The 22,993-nt window shown below is 39.4% G+C and overlaps 4 protein-coding genes and 3 long non-coding RNA genes across 8 annotated transcripts; 1 reads left to right on the forward strand and 6 right to left on the reverse strand.

Moving 5' to 3' along the window:
- The first annotated feature begins 521 nt into the window (after positions 1-521).
- LOC121774896 (polyadenylate-binding protein RBP45-like) lies at positions 522-4,779 on the forward strand. Of its 2 annotated transcripts, none has more exons than XM_042171795.1 (7): positions 522-962; positions 1,270-1,738; positions 3,496-3,551; positions 3,638-3,768; positions 3,863-3,959; positions 4,042-4,233; positions 4,517-4,779. In XM_042171795.1, the coding sequence occupies exons 1-7, from the start codon at positions 621-623 to the stop codon at positions 4,517-4,519; spliced, it is 1,290 nt and encodes a 429-aa protein (XP_042027729.1). In that variant the 5' UTR covers positions 522-620; the 3' UTR covers positions 4,520-4,779. The 2 variants fall into 2 exon arrangements, with proteins under 2 accessions (XP_042027729.1, XP_042027730.1); XM_042171796.1 differs by having other exon boundaries at positions 4,048-4,233.
- Positions 4,780-5,065: 286 nt separating this feature from the next.
- LOC121773475 (mediator of RNA polymerase II transcription subunit 21-like) lies at positions 5,066-6,663 on the reverse strand. The gene is made up of 4 exons (XM_042170340.1): positions 6,288-6,663; positions 5,958-6,035; positions 5,715-5,766; positions 5,066-5,447 (listed from the first exon to the last, which is right to left on the reverse strand). The coding sequence occupies exons 1-4, from the start codon at positions 6,495-6,497 to the stop codon at positions 5,371-5,373; spliced, it is 417 nt and encodes a 138-aa protein (XP_042026274.1). The 5' UTR covers positions 6,498-6,663; the 3' UTR covers positions 5,066-5,370.
- A 2,994-nt stretch (positions 6,664-9,657) lies between these two features.
- Positions 9,658-11,476, reverse strand: LOC121775470. The gene is made up of 2 exons (XM_042172549.1): positions 11,394-11,476; positions 9,658-10,769 (listed from the first exon to the last, which is right to left on the reverse strand). The coding sequence occupies exon 2, from the start codon at positions 10,723-10,725 to the stop codon at positions 9,658-9,660; it is 1,068 nt and encodes a 355-aa protein (XP_042028483.1). The 5' UTR covers positions 10,726-10,769; positions 11,394-11,476.
- Positions 11,477-13,184: 1,708 nt separating this feature from the next.
- LOC121774646 lies at positions 13,185-14,336 on the reverse strand. The gene is made up of 3 exons (XR_006044966.1): positions 14,242-14,336; positions 13,928-14,005; positions 13,185-13,617 (listed from the first exon to the last, which is right to left on the reverse strand). It is a non-coding gene; the product is annotated as an uncharacterized LOC121774646 (long non-coding RNA).
- Positions 14,337-16,233: 1,897 nt separating this feature from the next.
- Positions 16,234-17,182, reverse strand: LOC121774708. Its single transcript, XR_006044985.1, has 3 exons — positions 17,088-17,182; positions 16,774-16,851; positions 16,234-16,463 (listed from the first exon to the last, which is right to left on the reverse strand). It is a non-coding gene; the product is annotated as an uncharacterized LOC121774708 (long non-coding RNA).
- Positions 17,183-19,248: 2,066 nt separating this feature from the next.
- On the reverse strand, positions 19,249-20,029 carry LOC121774743. Its single transcript, XR_006044987.1, has 3 exons — positions 19,935-20,029; positions 19,621-19,698; positions 19,249-19,310 (listed from the first exon to the last, which is right to left on the reverse strand). It is a non-coding gene; the product is annotated as an uncharacterized LOC121774743 (long non-coding RNA).
- A 1,016-nt stretch (positions 20,030-21,045) lies between these two features.
- Positions 21,046-22,864, reverse strand: LOC121775472. Its single transcript, XM_042172551.1, has 2 exons — positions 22,782-22,864; positions 21,046-22,157 (listed from the first exon to the last, which is right to left on the reverse strand). Exon 2 carries the CDS (start codon positions 22,111-22,113, stop codon positions 21,046-21,048), a length of 1,068 nt encoding a protein of 355 aa, XP_042028485.1. The 5' UTR covers positions 22,114-22,157; positions 22,782-22,864.
- Positions 22,865-22,993: the final 129 nt, after the last annotated feature.

Below are 22,993 nucleotides of genomic sequence, written 5' to 3' on the forward strand. Positions count from 1 at the left end.
CCGAAATGACACATCGGACTTCCATCACGTGGGTAGGCAGAGAAAGTTGATGTGGGACAAGATTTAAGAGAATTTAATACGCCCTTCACGTGTGGGCTGGAACGACACATCGGACTTCCATCACGTGGCTAGGCAGAGAGAAGAGATAAAGAGATAAAATCCATCATCGACTTGATGAGCCGCTCACCCTTAAAAGGCCTTAAAGGGGGTTATCCACACTTATATATAAGAGCTTAGATCATCATCAAGTCGAGGTGACAAAATTTAAGAGAATTTAACAGGAAAAACTGACATAATATATTCAGGGATACTCCTATAATTTAATCTACCTCTCAAATAATGCATATCAACAATGGTATTTTAGTGAATACAACGATTCACTAAGAAAATTAAAATAAATCGAGTATATATGCATTTTGTTATTTAATTTTTATCAAGGGGCAAGATTGATATTTTACGTGGTACTAAAATTAAGTAATTAATAATATAATGCTTATTTTTCCCAGACCGCATCTTTAAAATCTGTATATCGCCTCGCCGCTTACTTCCGTCTCTTCCATCCTCCTCCAAAATTACCCTAATTAGGGTTCCTCCCCACGATCTAATCCAAGCCTACGACGATGATGCAGCCGGCTAGCTCCATGGTACCTCCTCCCATGGCCCCTCCGCCGCAATACCAGCAGCAACCACCGCCGCAACATCCGTCTCAGCAGTGGATGCCGCAGCAGCCGCAGTACCAGGTTCCTCCGCCGCAGCAACCTCCGGCCGCCGGGTACTACTATCAGCAAGCGCAGGTTCAGGCGCCCGCTTTTCCGCCGCAGCATCCGCAGCAGTACGCTGCGGCGCCGGCAGCTCAACCCCAGGCGATTGCGGAGGATGGAATTCGGAGTCTGTGGATCGGAGATCTGCAATACTGGATGGACGAGCAGTATTTGTATAGCTGCTTTGGTACCGGAGGCGAGGTAAAGATCGTAATTAAGATGTAAACGGTAGCTCTGTTTTTATCCTTTCAAATTATTCCTTTTTTTTACCTCTCTTGGCTGGATTGGTGGTAGTATCATTTACTCATAGTTTTATATTGTGTGAAATGGCAACACATTTAATTTATTCAATGTTAGGTCTTATCAGGTTTTACTTATGTTATTGTGCAAAATCCTACTCAGTATAGTAAGCATTGCCTTGCACTGTAGCTTTCTAGCTGGATACATTTTCTTAGAGTTGTATGTTTCAACATTCATTAGAAATCATTGAATGTCTTTATTTTTATAGGTGGTCTCTGCTAAAGTTATCCGCAACAAGCAATCTGGTCAGTCAGAAGGTTATGGCTTCATTGAATTTTCTAGTCATGCTGCTGCGGAAAGGAACCTGCAGACATATAATGGCGCCCTAATGCCAAATGTTGAGCAAACCTTCAGATTGAATTGGGCATCCATGGGTGCTGGTGAAAAACGTGATGATGGTCCTGAGTACACAGTTTTTGTTGGAGATTTGGCATCTGATGTCACTGATTATATACTTCAAGAAACATTTAGAGCAAATTATCCTTCAGTAAAAGGGGCAAAGGTTGTAACAGATAGAGTCACAGGGCGCACAAAGGGCTATGGATTTGTGAGGTTTGGTGATGAAAGTGAACAGATGCGTGCCATGACTGAGATGAATGGAAGGTTCTGTTCCAATAGGCCCATGCGAATTGGCCCAGCTGCTAACAAACAAAAAGTTGGCGGCGGTCAGACCAAAGGTATCCATAATTCCTGAAACCTTTGTATGGCTCTAGATCATCAAGCCAAATTGCACCCCACTCTTGCTGTTATCTTTTCACTCTCGTGCTATGATTCTTTGTTTTCAAGTTGGCAGTTCCCATGCATTGGTGGCTATTTTGTTTCGGATTATTTGGAGTATAGATGTCTCTTTGTTGAGCAATGCTATTAAGTTGCTTTGTTTGATTTCTTGAAGATAAGCAGGGCTCACAGACGTCATTTCCTTCCAGTATTTAAAAGTTTTAGGTTATGAAGTATTAAAACATGCATAATCTCATAAAAAACTCCGGTTGTCTCAAAGCAGGGTTTCAGGAGGCTCTATCATATAAGGGCCTGGAGCCAATATCAGCTGAAATGATAACCCTTTTAGTGCCTGGTTTTGTGTAGGTCAGTTTTATTTCATGTTTTTACTTTTGGTTCCTTCAGGCATTAATTTTGCTACAAATTTCAATTTCATTCCTCCAGCTGTCCTTTTACTTTCTAAGCTCCCAGTCAAATTACTTTTTTATCGAAGCCTTCTTTTGATTTACAATTTTAGTTACAGCTGCACTAATTACTCTTAATGTCCGTGCACCACTTTCCTTTGTGCCATTAGATGATTATTAGATCTTTTTTTTCTTCTTCTGGTCCTGCTATTCTCCGAGCACTTATATCTGTGGCTACTCCTGTTAGAAAAGGCTCGCCATGGGGAGTGGGCAATGATCTAAGGTCAGAGAAACTGCTTACAGTACGCAGATTTCAGTGGTTTTTGCAGCAACAAATACTTTAATACTTTATACAATTGTCTTAGTTATCTTCTCGCTTGGTTCAGTTGCTTTTGTTTTACAATTTTTAGTCTTTTTAAGGTCCAAATCTGACACCATTTGGAGGAAAGGATACAAAGTTCTTTCTTTATCAGTTCCATTGTCAGCAAATTATGTAGCTCTATTGTTGCACAAATCCCAGATATGGCTAAAGATTTTTTATTTCTCATGAAATATATAATAAACATAAGCCTATTAATTGTTGGGGCTATGAAGATAGTTTTCCAACTTTGGGGCGGGGTGTAGTATTGCTTGCGTTGGGGCTCTAACAAGACAATCTATGTTGATGATTCATTATTTCATCATGGTGCTTATGGTTATGTGGAATTTGTGTGGACTCCAAATTCATCTTTATTGCCTATTCTTTCTCACCTTCTCCATCTGGTGCAATGTGTCCATGTTTTCTGCATAAGCTATCCCCCTTATTGTTTTTTCTCTACATGTCTTGTTTGCCTTTAAACTGTGTAGTGTAATAATACATGTTGCTGGATTCTTTTCACAATCTTCATTATCAGTGTAACTATCACCATGCCTAAGAGATTTACTGTTCTTGACTTTTTTTGCCCTTCTATTCTGTCCATATTCAATCATGTTAATCCATTTTCTGCAATTTCATCAAAAAGAGCAAATAAGCGTATTCACAGGATAAGTATAAACCAAATGCTTCATTCAGTCCTGATTTCCACTCAGAGTTGACATTGAATGCACCTTAAAAGTAGAAGTAACGTTTGTTTGTTATATCTGGATTGGGTGTATTGACTGTTCACTTTGTTTTGCTATTTGATTTTGTGATATAGTAGACTTGGAGTTAACTCTCTTTTGATTGTTATTTTACATATCTACTAGTTGATATAATGCATTAAGGGAAGACATCACTGTTGCTCTGCTCCCTTCTCTGACGCAATTTTCCCCTATTACTCGTTTTGAAAATGCAGCCTCATACCAGACTTCACAAGGAACTCCAAGTGAGGATGATCCAACTAACACCACTGTTAGTATATTTGGACAAGATTGATTTATGTTATATTCTTCCTCTGCAAAAAAAAATTCTTAAGTTTTTTTATTCTTTCCGCACAGATCTTTATTGGGAATTTGGACCCCAATGTTAACGACGAGCTTCTAAGGCAGGTGTTTGGACAACATGGGCAGTTGCTCCATGTAAAGATACCTGTAGGCAAACGATGTGGTTTTGTCCAATATGCTGAGAGGTAAATTGAGAACTTGCTGGCTGTTTCTTCTATTGGTTAATTGTCACAGATTCAGGGGTTCCGGCCTTCTCATATATTATATGCATGATAACAGAAGCTGCGCTGAAGATGCACTTCGGGTGCTAAATGGAACACCGTTGGGAGGACAGAGTATTCGTCTTTCATGGGGCCGTAGCCCTTCAAACAAACAGGTTAATTCCACCTGGTTCTCTCATTTCAATATCTTAGGTTCATCTTTCTACTGACAGAACACTCATCAATCTAAACTTCCAGCCTCAGGTTGACCCGAACCAGTGGAGTGGGAGTGGTAGTGGTAGTGGTAGCGGGTACTATGGATATGCTCCTGGATATGAAACCTACGGGTATGCTCCAGCAGCACAGGATCCAAATATGTACTATGCAGGATATCCTGGATATGCGAACTACCCACCACAACAGCAACAGCAGATGATGCAACAACCACAGGTGCATATGTTAAAAATTAAGTACTAACCTAGATGAGGTTTTTTCCATCATTTTAGTTGCCCTTCTCAGCTTCTACTTTTTGGAAGTTCTATCATAATTATTGTTTAATTTATTTCCAATTTTGTCACTTTTGATACTGAGTCAAAAAACCCATGCTCGGTTTTCTGAGAAATTGTATTAAGGAAGTCTGGGCTCAAAGCATCATGTGATCTTGTCATTTTCTTGTAAATGCCTGCTTGTTATTCATTTCCATTTTGTATTGATTGAGATTTCTTCTCTGCAGTAATCTGTGTTAATCAAAGGATGCCCACAGCTTCTGGATGCAGCAGCAGCAGCAGCAGTGGAGATTATCAAAGATGGCTCTTGGTTTAGTGTGATTATAGCAGTTACCGAATATGTTCAAGACTCCTTTCGGCTAGATAGTGTTTTCAACTGGATGAGTAGTTGATCTAAATTTGCCTCTGTTTTTCTTCTAACTTGTTTCTCTCTTTTGTAATCTGATCGGATTTATCTCTTTCTTAATTTCATGTCTATTTTGTGCCTGCATTTTGTCTGTCTATCTGATTTGATCAATCCTGCATTCTGTTTATGACCATGCTACGGGATAACTGTGATATTTTCATCTCAGATTAAGCAAAATTAAAACTTTAATTAAGTTACCTGCACGATTGAGGTTGATCAACTAATTATTTTCTACCCTTTATAGCAAACAAACACAAATATGGTCAATCCAAGTCGTCCTTGTTTTAGTGAATCATTTAATTTGATTTGATTTTAATTTTAATTTTAATTTTCAATAGTTTGTACTTGCTCAATAAGTGAGAGACAATTCTATAAGTGAAAGCATAAAATCCTTATACTTGCAATAAAAACAACCCAAATCTCTGGATGACATATCCATGTATTAGAAACATGGACAAAGTAAATAATAACAAGGCCTCAATTATGTCCCATTGGGGCACAGCACATGTTCATGGATAATAACACCCTATTCCTAAAGCATCAAGCACTAAGCTGTTAAAGATAATACTGAGATAAAATTTCATGTCGTGTCAGCCAATTTCAGAGAAGTAAAAACTCCATGGGCTTGGGCCGTCAAACATATTATCCTCAACAAAATACCACTACCCTTTTACTTCAGTCTGGCTTCTTTAAGTTCAAGCAGTTATCCACTGCTTGGCCATACAACTCCTGGACTTGCCTAAGCTCCTTTTCTGCAACATTATTTACATTCTTGATTTCAGATTCAGCATCCAGTTTTTGAAGAAATAAACTACTCCATCAATAGAACGTATGCATATGCAGGCAAAGCACAACCTTGTACCATACAGGACAACCAAGTTCATGAACAGCCTGAACTAGACTAACTGTAATTGATGCGATGGAAGCGGATAATGGAGGCATATTTCCCATTTATGTCTTGAGAAACAGCAGGTTAACGCTAAACCTTAAATCCTGACATCAACAAGTAAAGATCTTACCTGCAGCTTCCAGCTGCTTTTGAAGCTCCTGCCCGATGTCATCATTTTCAGCCTGTAAGCGATTCTTATGATTAGTATGGCTTAAGTCTAGTTCTAAATCAGTAGTTGAGTTATAATCTATATCAACATGTACCAATCCTGATCCACACAGTGATAAGCAGTTTAATACCATCACAGTGGGATGGTGTGATGAAATTAATCTTGGTAGTGATTTGCACATTCAACGGTTAATATAATTCGTACCTGGAGTTCTGCTATTCTTTGTAGCTGAGCTTCTTCACCACCCTCAGCTAATGGAAGTGCAGCAACCAAAGCATCAAACTGTGAAAGGAGAATCCAATAAAAATCACAAGCAGACTTTAGACTTTAAACCAAAAGATTCAACGCTTTAGAAGCTTATGCTCCTCTGTAATTGCAGTCAAATTCTCTAAATCCCTAACCCTAGATCCTCTTTCTTCTTACTTGATCAGTAATTATTGAATTCCTATCTGAGCACATTACTTCAAACCCTAATTGAAGCTACACAACAGACGATTTAGCCAATTCAGTAATGTGAATAGAGGCAAATGAAACCTGTTTGGCTGCTTTGACCAATTCGGCACTAAGAAGCTTTGGCTGTTCGGCGAGATTAACGGAGTCGTCGACAGGGGGATTAGCGGGAGGCTCCGGGTAATTAGGCGAAAGCTGAACCGGCGGCGCGTCCCTTTGAAGCGTGCCAAATGTGTTGAAGGCGAGAGATGCGACGGTGTTGACCTGCTCTTGCAACTGAGATATTATATCCATCTTTTCCTCTGATTAGACTCAAAATCCGATCTTGATTATGAATTTTTGTGGACGAGCTTCCGATATTCTGAGAAAAGGTTCCGAATTGGGCCCAGGCGGCGGACTCAATTGTGGCTGTGTTTCGGAATGAGGCGGCGCGCCGGAAAATAGAAGTAGAGGGGGCGAAGGAGGAAAAAGTAGTTAAATATTGAAAAAATAAAAAAAATACACTAGAGCCATGTTTGGTTGTCAGAATTCTGTCTGATAAAGTAATCTGATTCCTTAACTTTTAAATTCCTGTGTTTTGTTTCTGTTTTTAATCAAACTGGGAAAGTAATTAAAATCATGAAACAAAGAAAGTCAGTACAACTTTCCAGGATTCTGAATCCTAACTTTTCTTAGGTATTCATTTTCCGATTCTTACCTATTTAATGCAATATAGTACAGTTCATCATCATCATCATCATCATCATCATCATCATCATCATCATCATCATCATCATCATCATCATCATCATCATCATCATCATCATCATCATCATCATCATCATTTATTACAATGTTTTAAAAATAATTTAAAAGTATATATCATACTTAATTTCAGGATAATAAATAACTATAATTCAAAATTATCATAATTATAACTATATTATTAATATTTATATTTATTTATTATAATAATAATAATAATTTATTAAATAATTAAATATAATTATAATTATATAATAATTATTACTTTATAAATTAGTAATTAACAATAAAATTGTAGTGAAATTTTAAATTATAAAATTTATTCAATTAAAAATTTAGTAAATATAATAATAATAATAATAATAATAATAATCTTATTTGTTATTATATTATTATATATTATGATGTATAATCCATATTTAAACTATCCATAATAATAATAAATAAAATAATATAATTATTATCATTTGTAATTAATAATTTATTAAATAATATGTATTATTATTTTTTATAAATAAAAAATGATAAGTATATTTTTAGTTTAGTGTTTAAATCAAATATATACTTTCAAATCTTGATATTTTCCAAACACAGGAAAGTAAAGTTATTAGGAATCATATTTCCGGGATTCATTTTCCTAGGAATCATTTTCCTTGCCAACTTTACTTTCCCGCCAACCAAACATGGCCTAGTAGTAATAGGAAAGTAAAATAGCGTAAATGATTAAAATACATACGAATTGATTTCGAAATAATTCTAATAATACTTCATCGGCATGTTCTCAAAAAAAGAAAAAAATAAATAAATATTTGCTTTTGTCATTTTAGAGATAAATGCGTTTTTAATTTTGGTAATGGGTCATCATGAGTGAGACATATTAAAAAAAGAAAGTGGATCATCTTTAGTGAGATGGAGGGAGTAATTTATTTTTATTTTTAATAATTTTTCTTTTTAACTTTATTAATAATACTTTAATATTTTTACTTTCTATATTTCTTCTATTTAATCAATTTTATATTAAAACAAATGTTATTTTCAACTTCTCTATTTTAATGCGATAGGTGTAATTTTTACTCCCTCAGTCCGCGAATAGGAGTCTCGTTTTGCCATTTTAGTCCGTCCGCGATTAGTAATCCCGGTTCACTTTTACCATAAATGGTAATAGAGTCTCACCTTCCACTAACTCATTCTACTCAAATTTCATTTAAAACTAATATTGTATACAAGTGGGCCCCCTATTACACTAAATTTTTTCTACTCACTTTTCTTAACATTTCTTAAAACCCGTGCAGCTAAGAAATGAGACTCCTAATGGCGGACGGATGAAGTATGTATTATTTATAAGAAGAACTGAATTTTAGATATCTTTGTAGAAATATGAATGCACGATTGTAAATCAACTCATACATCTATCATATTGAACTATGGATCACGAATCGTAGAAGATGAAGTATTGACAAATCGAAAGAGTAGTACTCTCTCCGTCTCATAAAAGATGTCTCACTTTTTTTTTAGTTTGTCCCACTAAAGATGTCACATTTTCATTTATGAAAAAAATTATCTCTCAAATTAATTATAAATATTATATTTTCTCTCCTCACTTTAACACACAAAACAAAACTTTTTAAAATCTCATGTCGTCCCATAAGTGTGACATCTTTTGTGGGAAGGAGAGAATATAAAGTATCAACACATTAATAGGAAAACTAATAAGAGTATATTTCTCACCTCGTACTGAATACAGTGACGCAGAATAACAACCAATAGATAGAAGATTGACAATCAACTCCGTCCCGCTTAAGATGACACGTTTTCCGTTTTACTTTGTTCAAACTAAGCTGACACATTTCCTTTTAAGAAACTTCCTCTCTCCTATTTAAGTATTCATCTCTCTTTCTCGCTCTATTTTAATACTTACACCCACATTTTCTCTTCCCAATTAAACACTTTAACCAATAACTTCTAAGATCTCATGTCGGCCAAAGAATGTGTCATCTTAGCCGGGACGGAGGGAGTACTAGTATTTTACTTTTGTCGGTGCTATTAGAAAAGTAAAAATACAAAAGGTGTTTAGATGTCCTCTCAAGTAGATTTTTCAAGGAGTGACAATTGACTTAAAAGAAGTGTTGTGCCTACTGATGATGTTGATTGAGATTGCTTTTCCTCCATCGAAGATGTGTTGGATATTTTGTGATAATTAGGCCGTAATCACTAAATCTGAAGACTCGCTGCAAAGATTCCATATTTTGACAAATGTTGCATTTGCATGCCCTTCAGACTAGTTGATATGTTCATAAGCATAATCTTTGCGTCACTATTTATCTTTTTAGTTTCCTAATTATACACGAATCCAAGTCCAATAAGGCAATAACCCAAATTGACTCCTTTATGAATGAATGTCGAAATTAATAAAAAAAAATTTTAACAATACTAACACACTAAATTATACTCACTCCGTCTCAATAAATATGAAACATTTGGTTTCCGACACAAGATTTTATGCGTTATTATTTTGTGAGTTAATGATGAGTTAATGATGACAGAGTAAAGTAAGAGATAAGAAAAAATAGAGATAGTGTTGTTTCTATTTAAGGAAATATTTCATTTTTAATGAGACATTCTAAAAAGGAAAAAGTTTCATTTCTAATGGGAAAGAGAGGGAATAGTATATAAAAAAAGCAATTAATCCAACCGTTGAAAAAAAAATAGTTTAATTATTGGTGTGGGTTTGCTGCATGATCATGAAATCCATATCAACAATCCTCGCGTTCACACCCGCCGGCGACGTCGCGCTGTTCATCGCCTCCCCACCGCCAAACCCCTCCCCACTCCCCACCATTCTCGACTGCGCCTCCGTCTGCGGGCTCGGCGGCGACTTCGGCTTCTCCATCATGAACTCCAGCGGCTCCCCTATCAGATCCGGCGGCAGCAGCAGCGGATTCCCCGCCACCAGCGCCTGATGGAATCCGATGCTAGGGTTTTTCATCCCTCTCAGCACCGAATTGTATACCTCCGCCATCTGCTTCTCCTTCTGCGCCGCGAATCCCAAATCCAGCTTCAGATTCGGACTCTCCCGGTGATTGCTGAACATATTCTCCTGGAAATTCACATCCTGGAACAGATTCGTCTGCCTCACCTGCGACAATTCCACGCCGCCGCCGTGGCACATCTGCAGATTCGGCAGCGGCGGCGGAGCTTCGTGATTTGCCCCCGAATCGCCGTTGTTTGGTAAATTACTCTTCGATCCTCCGCCTGGTGACGTGGAGACCTCGAAGGCTTGCATCACTTCGTCTTCCTCCACCATCCTCAGGTTTCCGGCGACGTTATAAGCGGTTTTGCCTTCGTCGGGATTGGCGGGGGCTTGGGGGGGCAAGGGGATAGGGATTTGGATTTCTCTTCTTTGGTGCATTTTGGCGTGCGGAGCGACGTCGTTTGAGGGGGTCAAAGCGACGACGTTTCGCGGCTGGAAGACGAGGCCGCGGAAGGGGGTGAGGCTGTTGCCGATTCGGATGGAGATGAGGTATCCGGCGTCGAAGGAGCCCTCCACCACGCCGTAGACCGCGGACCCCACCATGGGGTCGTCTGCGATGGTGGGGTTCTTGTCGGGATCTGCTGCTGGTGCCGGAGGAGTCGGGTAGATGGATTGATTGGCGGTGTGGTTTCTCATGAGGGTTGAGTACTCCGGTGAGGGTAAGGTGGATGCGCTGCAGAGGTTGCTGTCCTTGCGCGGGCGGCCACGCTTGCGCTTGGCTCTCATTGCGATCGGAATGTCCTCCATTGTTGATATGTATAACCAACTTTTACTCAAACTTCCCGCTTAACCTATAAAACAACGAAGTTTAGTCAAATTTTAGTCTGTAAAATCATACACGGACGTCATTGTCGATGAATTAAATAATGCTGTCTACTCATAAAGTCAACAATACCTTTTCATTGAAAAATTATGAACAATATATAATTGAGAACAATAAGGAACATAATAAGTACAATGCATGAGATTAAGCATAAAACAAATATGTGTTTCTCTCCCAAATACATAAATTTCATAGTGATTTGGGATTCTAAATCAAGTTAATGTTTGGCATGATAAAAAGATACTTTAACATAATTCTAATAGTGATTAAATTGTCACCTCAAATATGAGATAACACTCAGGGTCGATTGAATCTGATCGAAGCCTCTTGGCAAAAGAAAGGTGCTTCTCACCTCTCTACATACAAAATGAAACTCATATACTCAGTGATTGGATAACGTCACAATTCAATTCAACAACAACAATAATCATAATAAATTGAACATCATAATCACTAGTTTCCACAATGTGCAATAATTGAAGTGACTTATTTATCGGATCAAATGATTTCAAAATGCATCAAACAAACATAAGAAATACTAATACATACAAAATCAAGAATTAAAAGCATAAAATTAAGAATTAGCACCTACCTCTGTTAAGGCTTCGAGACAAGGGATAAAAATGATGAGGTAGCCCGAAATTATATCTCTGCGTATCACTTTCTGTTGCTAAAACGATATTGAAGAATGATAAAAAGATGGCAATAATAAAGAAAATAGGAAAAAAATAGAAAATATTTAAATGTGCTAAGAGTGTGTGTTTCTGTTAAACAAATCTGTGAATCAATCTACGCCAATAAGAATTAAGGAATAGAAAAGGTAAACAAGGGAAGGAGAAGAATAAAACACCGCAAATTTCTATTTGGTTGCATGTATTCATCTCTCTTTCTCGCTCTATTTTAATACTTACACCCACATTTTCTCTTCCCAATTAAACACTTTAACCAATAACTTCTAAGATCTCATGTCGGCCAAAGAATGTGTCATCTTAGCCGGGACGGAGGGAGTACTAGTATTTTACTTTTGTCGGTGCTATTAGAAAAGTAAAAATACAAAAGGTGTTTAGATGTCCTCTCAAGTAGATTTTTCAAGGAGTGACAATTGACTTAAAAGAAGTGTTGTGCCTACTGATGATGTTGATTGAGATTGCTTTTCCTCCATCGAAGATGTGTTGGATATTTTGTGATAATTAGGCCGTAATCACTAAATCTGAAGACTCGCTGCAAAGATTCCATATTTTGACAAATGTTGCATTTGCATGCCCTTCAGACTAGTTGATATGTTCATAAGCATAATCTTTGCGTCACTATTTATCTTTTTAGTTTCCTAATTATACACGAATCCAAGTCCAATAAGGCAATAACCCAAATTGACTCCTTTATGAATGAATGTCGAAATTAATAAAAAAAAATTTTAACAATACTAACACACTAAATTATACTCACTCCGTCTCAATAAATATGAAACATTTGGTTTCCGACACAAGATTTTATGCGTTATTATTTTGTGAGTTAATGATGAGTTAATGATGACAGAGTAAAGTAAGAGATAAGAAAAAATAGAGATAGTGTTGTTTCTATTTAAGGAAATATTTCATTTTTAATGAGACATTCTAAAAAGGAAAAAGTTTCATTTCTAATGGGAAAGAGAGGGAATAGTATATAAAAAAAGCAATTAATCCAACCGTTGAAAAAAAAATAGTTTAATTATTGGTGTGGGTTTGCTGCATGATCATGAAATCCATATCAACAATCCTCGCGTTCACACCCGCCGGCGACGTCGCGCTGTTCATCGCCTCCCCACCGCCAAACCCCTCCCCACTCCCCACCATTCTCGACTGCGCCTCCGTCTGCGGGCTCGGCGGCGACTTCGGCTTCTCCATCATGAACTCCAGCGGCTCCCCTATCAGATCCGGCGGCAGCAGCAGCGGATTCCCCGCCACCAGCGCCTGATGGAATCCGATGCTAGGGTTTTTCATCCCTCTCAGCACCGAATTGTATACCTCCGCCATCTGCTTCTCCTTCTGCGCCGCGAATCCCAAATCCAGCTTCAGATTCGGACTCTCCCGGTGATTGCTGAACATATTCTCCTGGAAATTCACATCCTGGAACAGATTCGTCTGCCTCACCTGCGACAATTCCACGCCGCCGCCGTGGCACATCTGCAGATTCAGCAGCGGCGGCGGAGCTTCGTGATTTGCCCCCGAATCGCCGTTGTTTGGTAAATTACTCTTCGATCCTCCGCCTGGTGACGTGGAGACCTCGAAGGCTTGCATCACTTCGTCTTCCTCCACCATCCTCAGGTTTCCGGCGACGTTATAAGCGGTTTTGCCTTCGTCGGGATTGGCGGGGGCTTGGGGGGGGCAAGGGGATAGGGATTTGGATTTCTCTTCTTTGGTGCATTTTGGCGTGCGGAGCGACGTCGTTTGAGGGGGTCAAAGCGACGACGTTTCGCGGCTGGAAGACGAGGCCGCGGAAGGGGGTGAGGCTGTTGCCGATTCGGATGGAGATGAGGTATCCGGCGTCGAAGGAGCCCTCCACCACGCCGTAGACCGCGGACCCCACCATGGGGTCGTCTGCGATGGTGGGGTTCTTGTCGGGATCTGCTGCTGGTGCCGGAGGAGTCGGGTAGATGGATTGATTGGCGGTGTGGTTTCTCATGAGGGTTGAGTACTCCGGTGAGGGTAAGGTGGATGCGCTGCAGAGGTTGCTGTCCTTGCGCGGGCGGCCACGCTTGCGCTTGGCTCTCATTGCGATCGGAATGTCCTCCATTGTTGATATGTATAACCAACTTTTACTCAAACTTCCCGCTTAACCTATAAAACAACGAAGTTTAGTCAAATTTTAGTCTGTAAAATCATACACGGACGTCATTGTCGATGAATTAAATAATGCTGTCTACTCATAAAGTCAACAATACCTTTTCATTGAAAAATTATGAACAATATATAATTGAGAACAATAAGGAACATAATAAGTACAATGCATGAGATTAAGCATAAAACAAATATGTGTTTCTCTCCCAAATACATAAATTTCATAGTGATTTGGGATTCTAAATCAAGTTAATGTTTGGCATGATAAAAAGATACTTTAACATAATTCTAATAGTGATTAAATTGTCACCTCAAATATGAGATAACACTCAGGGTCGATTGAATCTGATCGAAGCCTCTTGGCAAAAGAAAGGTGCTTCTCACCTCTCTACATACAAAATGAAACTCATATACTCAGTGATTGGATAACGTCACAATTCAATTCAACAACAACAATAATCATAATAAATTGAACATCATAATCACTAGTTTCCACAATGTGCAATAATTGAAGTGACTTATTTATCGGATCAAATGATTTCAAAATGCATCAAACAAACATAAGAAATACTAATACATACAAAATCAAGAATTAAAAGCATAAAATTAAGAATTAGCACCTACCTCTGTTAAGGCTTCGAGACAAGGGATAAAAATGATGAGGTAGCCCGAAATTATATCTCTGCGTATCACTTTCTGTTGCTAAAACGATATTGAAGAATGATAAAAAGATGGCAATAATAAAGAAAATAGGAAAAAAATAGAAAATATTTAAATGTGCTAAGAGTGTGTGTTTCTGTTAAACAAATCTGTGAATCAATCTACGCCAATAAGAATTAAGGAATAGAAAAGGTAAACAAGGGAAGGAGAAGAATAAAACACCGCAAATTTCTATTTGGTTGCATGTATTCATCTCTCTTTCTCGCTCTATTTTAATACTTACACCCACATTTTCTCTTCCCAATTAAACACTTTAACCAATAACTTCTAAGATCTCATGTCGGCCAAAGAATGTGTCATCTTAGCCGGGACGGAGGGAGTACTAGTATTTTACTTTTGTCGGTGCTATTAGAAAAGTAAAAATACAAAAGGTGTTTAGATGTCCTCTCAAGTAGATTTTTCAAGGAGTGACAATTGACTTAAAAGAAGTGTTGTGCCTACTGATGATGTTGATTGAGATTGCTTTTCCTCCATCGAAGATGTGTTGGATATTTTGTGATAATTAGGCCGTAATCACTAAATCTGAAGACTCGCTGCAAAGATTCCATATTTTGACAAATGTTGCATTTGCATGCCCTTCAGACTAGTTGATATGTTCATAAGCATAATCTTTGCGTCACTATTTATCTTTTTAGTTTCCTAATTATACACGAATCCAAGTCCAATAAGGCAATAACCCAAATTGACTCCTTTATGAATGAATGTCGAAATTAATAAAAAAAAATTTTAACAATACTAACACACTAAATTATACTCACTCCGTCTCAATAAATATGAAACATTTGGTTTCCGACACAAGATTTTATGCGTTATTATTTTGTGAGTTAATGATGAGTTAATGATGACAGAGTAAAGTAAGAGATAAGAAAAAATAGAGATAGTGTTGTTTCTATTTAAGGAAATATTTCATTTTTAATGAGACATTCTAAAAAGGAAAAAGTTTCATTTCTAATGGGAAAGAGAGGGAATAGTATATAAAAAAAGCAATTAATCCAACCGTTGAAAAAAAAATAGTTTAATTATTGGTGTGGGTTTGCTGCATGATCATGAAATCCATATCAACAATCCTCGCGTTCACACCCGCCGGCGACGTCGCGCTGTTCATCGCCTCCCCACCGCCAAACCCCTCCCCACTCCCCACCATTCTCGACTGCGCCTCCGTCTGCGGGCTCGGCGGCGACTTCGGCTTCTCCATCATGAACTCCAGCGGCTCCCCTATCAGATCCGGCGGCAGCAGCAGCGGATTCCCCGCCACCAGCGCCTGATGGAATCCGATGCTAGGGTTTTTCATCCCTCTCAGCACCGAATTGTATACCTCCGCCATCTGCTTCTCCTTCTGCGCCGCGAATCCCAAATCCAGCTTCAGATTCGGACTCTCCCGGTGATTGCTGAACATATTCTCCTGGAAATTCACATCCTGGAACAGATTCGTCTGCCTCACCTGCGACAATTCCACGCCGCCGCCGTGGCACATCTGCAGATTCGGCAGCGGCGGCGGAGCTTCGTGATTTGCCCCCGAATCGCCGTTGTTTGGTAAATTACTCTTCGATCCTCCGCCTGGTGACGTGGAGACCTCGAAGGCTTGCATCACTTCGTCTTCCTCCACCATCCTCAGGTTTCCGGCGACGTTATAAGCGGTTTTGCCTTCGTCGGGATTGGCGGGGGCTTGGGGGGGCAAGGGGATAGGGATTTGGATTTCTCTTCTTTGGTGCATTTTGGCGTGCGGAGCGACGTCGTTTGAGGGGGTCAAAGCGACGACGTTTCGCGGCTGGAAGACGAGGCCGCGGAAGGGGGTGAGGCTGTTGCCGATTCGGATGGAGATGAGGTATCCGGCGTCGAAGGAGCCCTCCACCACGCCGTAGACCGCGGACCCCACCATGGGTCGTCTGCGATGGTGGGGTTCTTGTCGGGATCTGCTGCTGGTGCCGGAGGAGTCGGGTAGATGGATTGATTGGCGGTGTGGTTTCTCATGAGGGTTGAGTACTCCGGTGAGGGTAAGGTGGATGCGCTGCAGAGGTTGCTGTCCTTGCGCGGGCGGCCACGCTTGCGCTTGGCTCTCATTGCGATCGGAATGTCCTCCATTGTTGATATGTATAACCAACTTTTACTCAAACTTCCCGCTTAACCTATAAAACAACGAAGTTTAGTCAAATTTTAGTCTGTAAAATCATACACGGACGTCATTGTCGATGAATTAAATAATGCTGTCTACTCATAAAGTCAACAATACCTTTTCATTGAAAAATTATGAACAATATATAATTGAGAACAATAAGGAACATAATAAGTACAATGCATGAGATTAAGCATAAAACAAATATGTGTTTCTCTCCCAAATACATAAATTTCATAGTGATTTGGGATTCTAAATCAAGTTAATGTTTGGCATGATAAAAAGATACTTTAACATAATTCTAATAGTGATTAAATTGTCACCTCAAATATGAGATAACACTCAGGGTCGATTGAATCTGATCGAAGCCTCTTGGCAAAAGAAAGGTGCTTCTCACCTCTCTACATACAAAATGAAACTCATATACTCAGTGATTGGATAACGTCACAATTCAATTCAACAACAACAATAATCATAATAAATTGAACATCATAATCACTAGTTTCCACAATGTGCAATAATTGAAGTGACTTATTTATCGGATCAAATGATTTCAAAATGCATCAAACAAACATAAGAAATACTAATACATACAAAATCAAGAATTAAAAGCATAAAATTAAGAATTAGCACCTACCTCTGTTAAGGCTTCGAGACAAGGGATAAAAATGATGAGGTAGCCCGAAATTATATCTCTGCGTATCACTTTCTGTTGCTAAAACGATATTGAAGAATGATAAAAAGATGGCAATAATAAAGAAAATAGGAAAAAAATAGAAAATATTTAAATGTGCTAAGAGTGTGTGTTTCTGTTAAACAAATCTGTGAATCAATCTACGCCAATAAGAATTAAGGAATAGAAAAGGTAAACAAGGGAAGGAGAAGAATAAAACACCGCAAATTTCTATTTGGTTGCATGTATTCATCTCTCTTTCTCGCTCTATTTTAATACTTACACCCACATTTTCTCTTCCCAATTAAACACTTTAACCAATAACTTCTAAGATCTCATGTCGGCCAAAGAATGTGTCATCTTAGCCGGGACGGAGGGAGTACTAGTATTTTACTTTTGTCGGTGCTATTAGAAAAGTAAAAATACAAAAGGTGTTTAGATGTCCTCTCAAGTAGATTTTTCAAGGAGTGACAATTGACTTAAAAGAAGTGTTGTGCCTACTGATGATGTTGATTGAGATTGCTTTTCCTCCATCGAAGATGTGTTGGATATTTTGTGATAATTAGGCCGTAATCACTAAATCTGAAGACTCGCTGCAAAGATTCCATATTTTGACAAATGTTGCATTTGCATGCCCTTCAGACTAGTTGATATGTTCATAAGCATAATCTTTGCGTCACTATTTATCTTTTTAGTTTCCTAATTATACACGAATCCAAGTCCAATAAGGCAATAACCCAAATTGACTCCTTTATGAATGAATGTCGAAATTAATAAAAAAAAATTTTAACAATACTAACACACTAAATTATACTCACTCCGTCTCAATAAATATGAAACATTTGGTTTCCGACACAAGATTTTATGCGTTATTATTTTGTGAGTTAATGATGAGTTAATGATGACAGAGTAAAGTAAGAGATAAGAAAAAATAGAGATAGTGTTGTTTCTATTTAAGGAAATATTTCATTTTTAATGAGACATTCTAAAAAGGAAAAAGTTTCATTTCTAATGGGAAAGAGAGGGAATAGTATATAAAAAAAGCAATTAATCCAACCGTTGAAAAAAAAATAGTTTAATTATTGGTGTGGGTTTGCTGCATGATCATGAAATCCATATCAACAATCCTCGCGTTCACACCCGCCGGCGACGTCGCGCTGTTCATCGCCTCCCCACCGCCAAACCCCTCCCCACTCCCCACCATTCTCGACTGCGCCTCCGTCTGCGGGCTCGGCGGCGACTTCGGCTTCTCCATCATGAACTCCAGCGGCTCCCCTATCAGATCCGGCGGCAGCAGCAGCGGATTCCCCGCCACCAGCGCCTGATGGAATCCGATGCTAGGGTTTTTCATCCCTCTCAGCACCGAATTGTATACCTCCGCCATCTGCTTCTCCTTCTGCGCCGCGAATCCCAAATCCAGCTTCAGATTCGGACTCTCCCGGTGATTGCTGAACATATTCTCCTGGAAATTCACATCCTGGAACAGATTCGTCTGCCTCACCTGCGACAATTCCACGCCGCCGCCGTGGCACATCTGCAGATTCGGCAGCGGCGGCGGAGCTTCGTGATTTGCCCCCGAATCGCCGTTGTTTGGTAAATTACTCTTCGATCCTCCGCCTGGTGACGTGGAGACCTCGAAGGCTTGCATCACTTCGTCTTCCTCCACCATCCTCAGGTTTCCGGCGACGTTATAAGCGGTTTTGCCTTCGTCGGGATTGGCGGGGGCTTGGGGGGGCAAGGGGATAGGGATTTGGATTTCTCTTCTTTGGTGCATTTTGGCGTGCGGAGCGACGTCGTTTGAGGGGGTCAAAGCGACGACGTTTCGCGGCTGGAAGACGAGGCCGCGGAAGGGGGTGAGGCTGTTGCCGATTCGGATGGAGATGAGGTATCCGGCGTCGAAGGAGCCCTCCACCACGCCTTAGACCGCGGACCCCACCATGGGGTCGTCTGCGATGGTGGGGTTCTTGTCGGGATCTGCTGCTGGTGCCGGAGGAGTCGGGTAGATGGATTGATTGGCGGTGTGGTTTCTCATGAGGGTTGAGTACTCCGGTGAGGGTAAGGTGGATGCGCTGCAGAGGTTGCTGTCCTTGCGCGGGCGGCCACGCTTGCGCTTGGCTCTAATTGCGATCGGAATGTCCTCCATTGTTGATATGTATAACCAACTTTTACTCAAACTTCCCGCTTAACCTATAAAACAACGAAGTTTAGTCAAATTTTAGTCTGTAAAATCATACACGGACGTCATTGTCGATGAATTAAATAATGCTGTCTACTCATAAAGTCAACAATACCTTTTCATTGAAAAATTATGAACAATATATAATTGAGAACAATAAGGAACATAATAAGTACAATGCATGAGATTAAGCATAAAACAAATATGTGTTTCTCTCCCAAATACATAAATTTCATAGTGATTTGGGATTCTAAATCAAGTTAATGTTTGGCATGATAAAAAGATACTTTAACATAATTCTAATAGTGATTAAATTGTCACCTCAAATATGAGATAACACTCAGGGTCGATTGAATCTGATCGAAGCCTCTTGGCAAAAGAAAGGTGCTTCTCACCTCTCTACATACAAAATGAAACTCATATACTCAGTGATTGGATAACGTCACAATTCAATTCAACAACAACAATAATCATAATAAATTGAACATCATAATCACTAGTTTCCACAATGTGCAATAATTGAAGTGACTTATTTATCGGATCAAATGATTTCAAAATGCATCAAACAAACATAAGAAATACTAATACATACAAAATCAAGAATTAAAAGCATAAAATTAAGAATTAGCACCTACCTCTGTTAAGGCTTCGAGACAAGGGATAAAAATGATGAGGTAGCCCGAAATTATATCTCTGCGTATCACTTTCTGTTGCTAAAACGATATTGAAGAATGATAAAAAGATGGCAATAATAAAGAAAATAGGAAAAAAATAGAAAATATTTAAATGTGCTAAGAGTGTGTGTTTCTGTTAAACAAATCTGTGAATCAATCTACGCCAATAAGAATTAAGGAATAGAAAAGGTAAACAAGGGAAGGAGAAGAATAAAACACCGCAAATTTCTATTTGGTTGCATGTATTCATCTCTCTTTCTCGCTCTATTTTAATACTTACACCCACATTTTCTCTTCCCAATTAAACACTTTAACCAATAACTTCTAAGATCTCATGTCGGCCAAAGAATGTGTCATCTTAGCCGGGACGGAGGGAGTACTAGTATTTTACTTTTGTCGGTGCTATTAGAAAAGTAAAAATACAAAAGGTGTTTAGATGTCCTCTCAAGTAGATTTTTCAAGGAGTGACAATTGACTTAAAAGAAGTGTTGTGCCTACTGATGATGTTGATTGAGATTGCTTTTCCTCCATCGAAGATGTGTTGGATATTTTGTGATAATTAGGCCGTAATCACTAAATCTGAAGACTCGCTGCAAAGATTCCATATTTTGACAAATGTTGCATTTGCATGCCCTTCAGACTAGTTGATATGTTCATAAGCATAATCTTTGCGTCACTATTTATCTTTTTAGTTTCCTAATTATACACGAATCCAAGTCCAATAAGGCAATAACCCAAATTGACTCCTTTATGAATGAATGTCGAAATTAATAAAAAAAAATTTTAACAATACTAACACACTAAATTATACTCACTCCGTCTCAATAAATATGAAACATTTGGTTTCCGACACAAGATTTTATGCGTTATTATTTTGTGAGTTAATGATGAGTTAATGATGACAGAGTAAAGTAAGAGATAAGAAAAAATAGAGATAGTGTTGTTTCTATTTAAGGAAATATTTCATTTTTAATGAGACATTCTAAAAAGGAAAAAGTTTCATTTCTAATGGGAAAGAGAGGGAATAGTATATAAAAAAAGCAATTAATCCAACCGTTGAAAAAAAAATAGTTTAATTATTGGTGTGGGTTTGCTGCATGATCATGAAATCCATATCAACAATCCTCGCGTTCACACCCGCCGGCGACGTCGCGCTGTTCATCGCCTCCCCACCGCCAAACCCCTCCCCACTCCCCACCATTCTCGACTGCGCCTCCGTCTGCGGGCTCGGCGGCGACTTCGGCTTCTCCATCATGAACTCCAGCGGCTCCCCTATCAGATCCGGCGGCAGCAGCAGCGGATTCCCCGCCACCAGCGCCTGATGGAATCCGATGCTAGGGTTTTTCATCCCTCTCAGCACCGAATTGTATACCTCCGCCATCTGCTTCTCCTTCTGCACCGCGAATCCCAAATCCAGCTTCAGATTCGGACTCTCCCGGTGATTGCTGAACATATTCTCCTGGAAATTCACATCCTGGAACAGATTCGTCTGCCTCACCTGCGACAATTCCACGCCGCCGCCGTGGCACATCTGCAGATTCGGCAGCGGCGGCGGAGCTTCGTGATTTGCCCCCGAATCGCCGTTGTTTGGTAAATTACTCTTCGATCCTCCGCCTGGTGACGTGGAGACCTCGAAGGCTTGCATCACTTCGTCTTCCTCCACCATCCTCAGGTTTCCGGCGACGTTATAAGCGGTTTTGCCTTCGTCGGGATTGGCGGGGGCTTGGGGGGGCAAGGGGATAGGGATTTGGATTTCTCTTCTTTGGTGCATTTTGGCGTGCGGAGCGACGTCGTTTGAGGGGGTCAAAGCGACGACGTTTCGCGGCTGGAAGACGAGGCCGCGGAAGGGGGTGAGGCTGTTGCCGATTCGGATGGAGATGAGGTATCCGGCGTCGAAGGAGCCCTCCACCACGCCGTAGACCGCGGACCCCACCATGGGGTCGTCTGCGATGGTGGGGTTCTTGTCGGGATCTGCTGCTGGTGCCGGAGGAGTCGGGTAGATGGATTGATTGGCGGTGTGGTTTCTCATGAGGGTTGAGTACTCCGGTGAGGGTAAGGTGGATGCGCTGCAGAGGTTGCTGTCCTTGCGCGGGCGGCCACGCTTGCGCTTGGCTCTCATTGCGATCGGAATGTCCTCCATTGTTGATATGTATAACCAACTTTTACTCAAACTTCCCGCTTAACCTATAAAACAACGAAGTTTAGTCAAATTTTAGTCTGTAAAATCATACACGGACGTCATTGTCGATGAATTAAATAATGCTGTCTACTCATAAAGTCAACAATACCTTTTCATTGAAAAATTATGAACAATATATAATTGAGAACAATAAGGAACATAATAAGTACAATGCATGAGATTAAGCATAAAACAAATATGTGTTTCTCTCCCAAATACATAAATTTCATAGTGATTTGGGATTCTAAATCAAGTTAATGTTTGGCATGATAAAAAGATACTTTAACATAATTCTAATAGTGATTAAATTGTCACCTCAAATATGAGATAACACTCAGGGTCGATTGAATCTGATCGAAGCCTCTTGGCAAAAGAAAGGTGCTTCTCACCTCTCTACATACAAAATGAAACTCATATACTCAGTGATTGGATAACGTCACAATTCAATTCAACAACAACAATAATCATAATAAATTGAACATCATAATCACTAGTTTCCACAATGTGCAATAATTGAAGTGACTTATTTATCGGATCAAATGATTTCAAAATGCATCAAACAAACATAAGAAATACTAATACATACAAAATCAAGAATTAAAAGCATAAAATTAAGAATTAGCACCTACCTCTGTTAAGGCTTCGAGACAAGGGATAAAAATGATGAGGTAGCCCGAAATTATATCTCTGCGTATCACTTTCTGTTGCTAAAACGATATTGAAGAATGATAAAAAGATGGCAATAATAAAGAAAATAGGAAAAAAATAGAAAATATTTAAATGTGCTAAGAGTGTGTGTTTCTGTTAAACAAATCTGTGAATCAATCTACGCCAATAAGAA

Source organism: Salvia splendens, chromosome 17 (assembly GCF_004379255.2).
Source record: "Salvia splendens isolate huo1 chromosome 17, SspV2, whole genome shotgun sequence".
Lineage (NCBI taxonomy): Eukaryota > Viridiplantae > Streptophyta > Magnoliopsida > Lamiales > Lamiaceae > Salvia > Salvia splendens.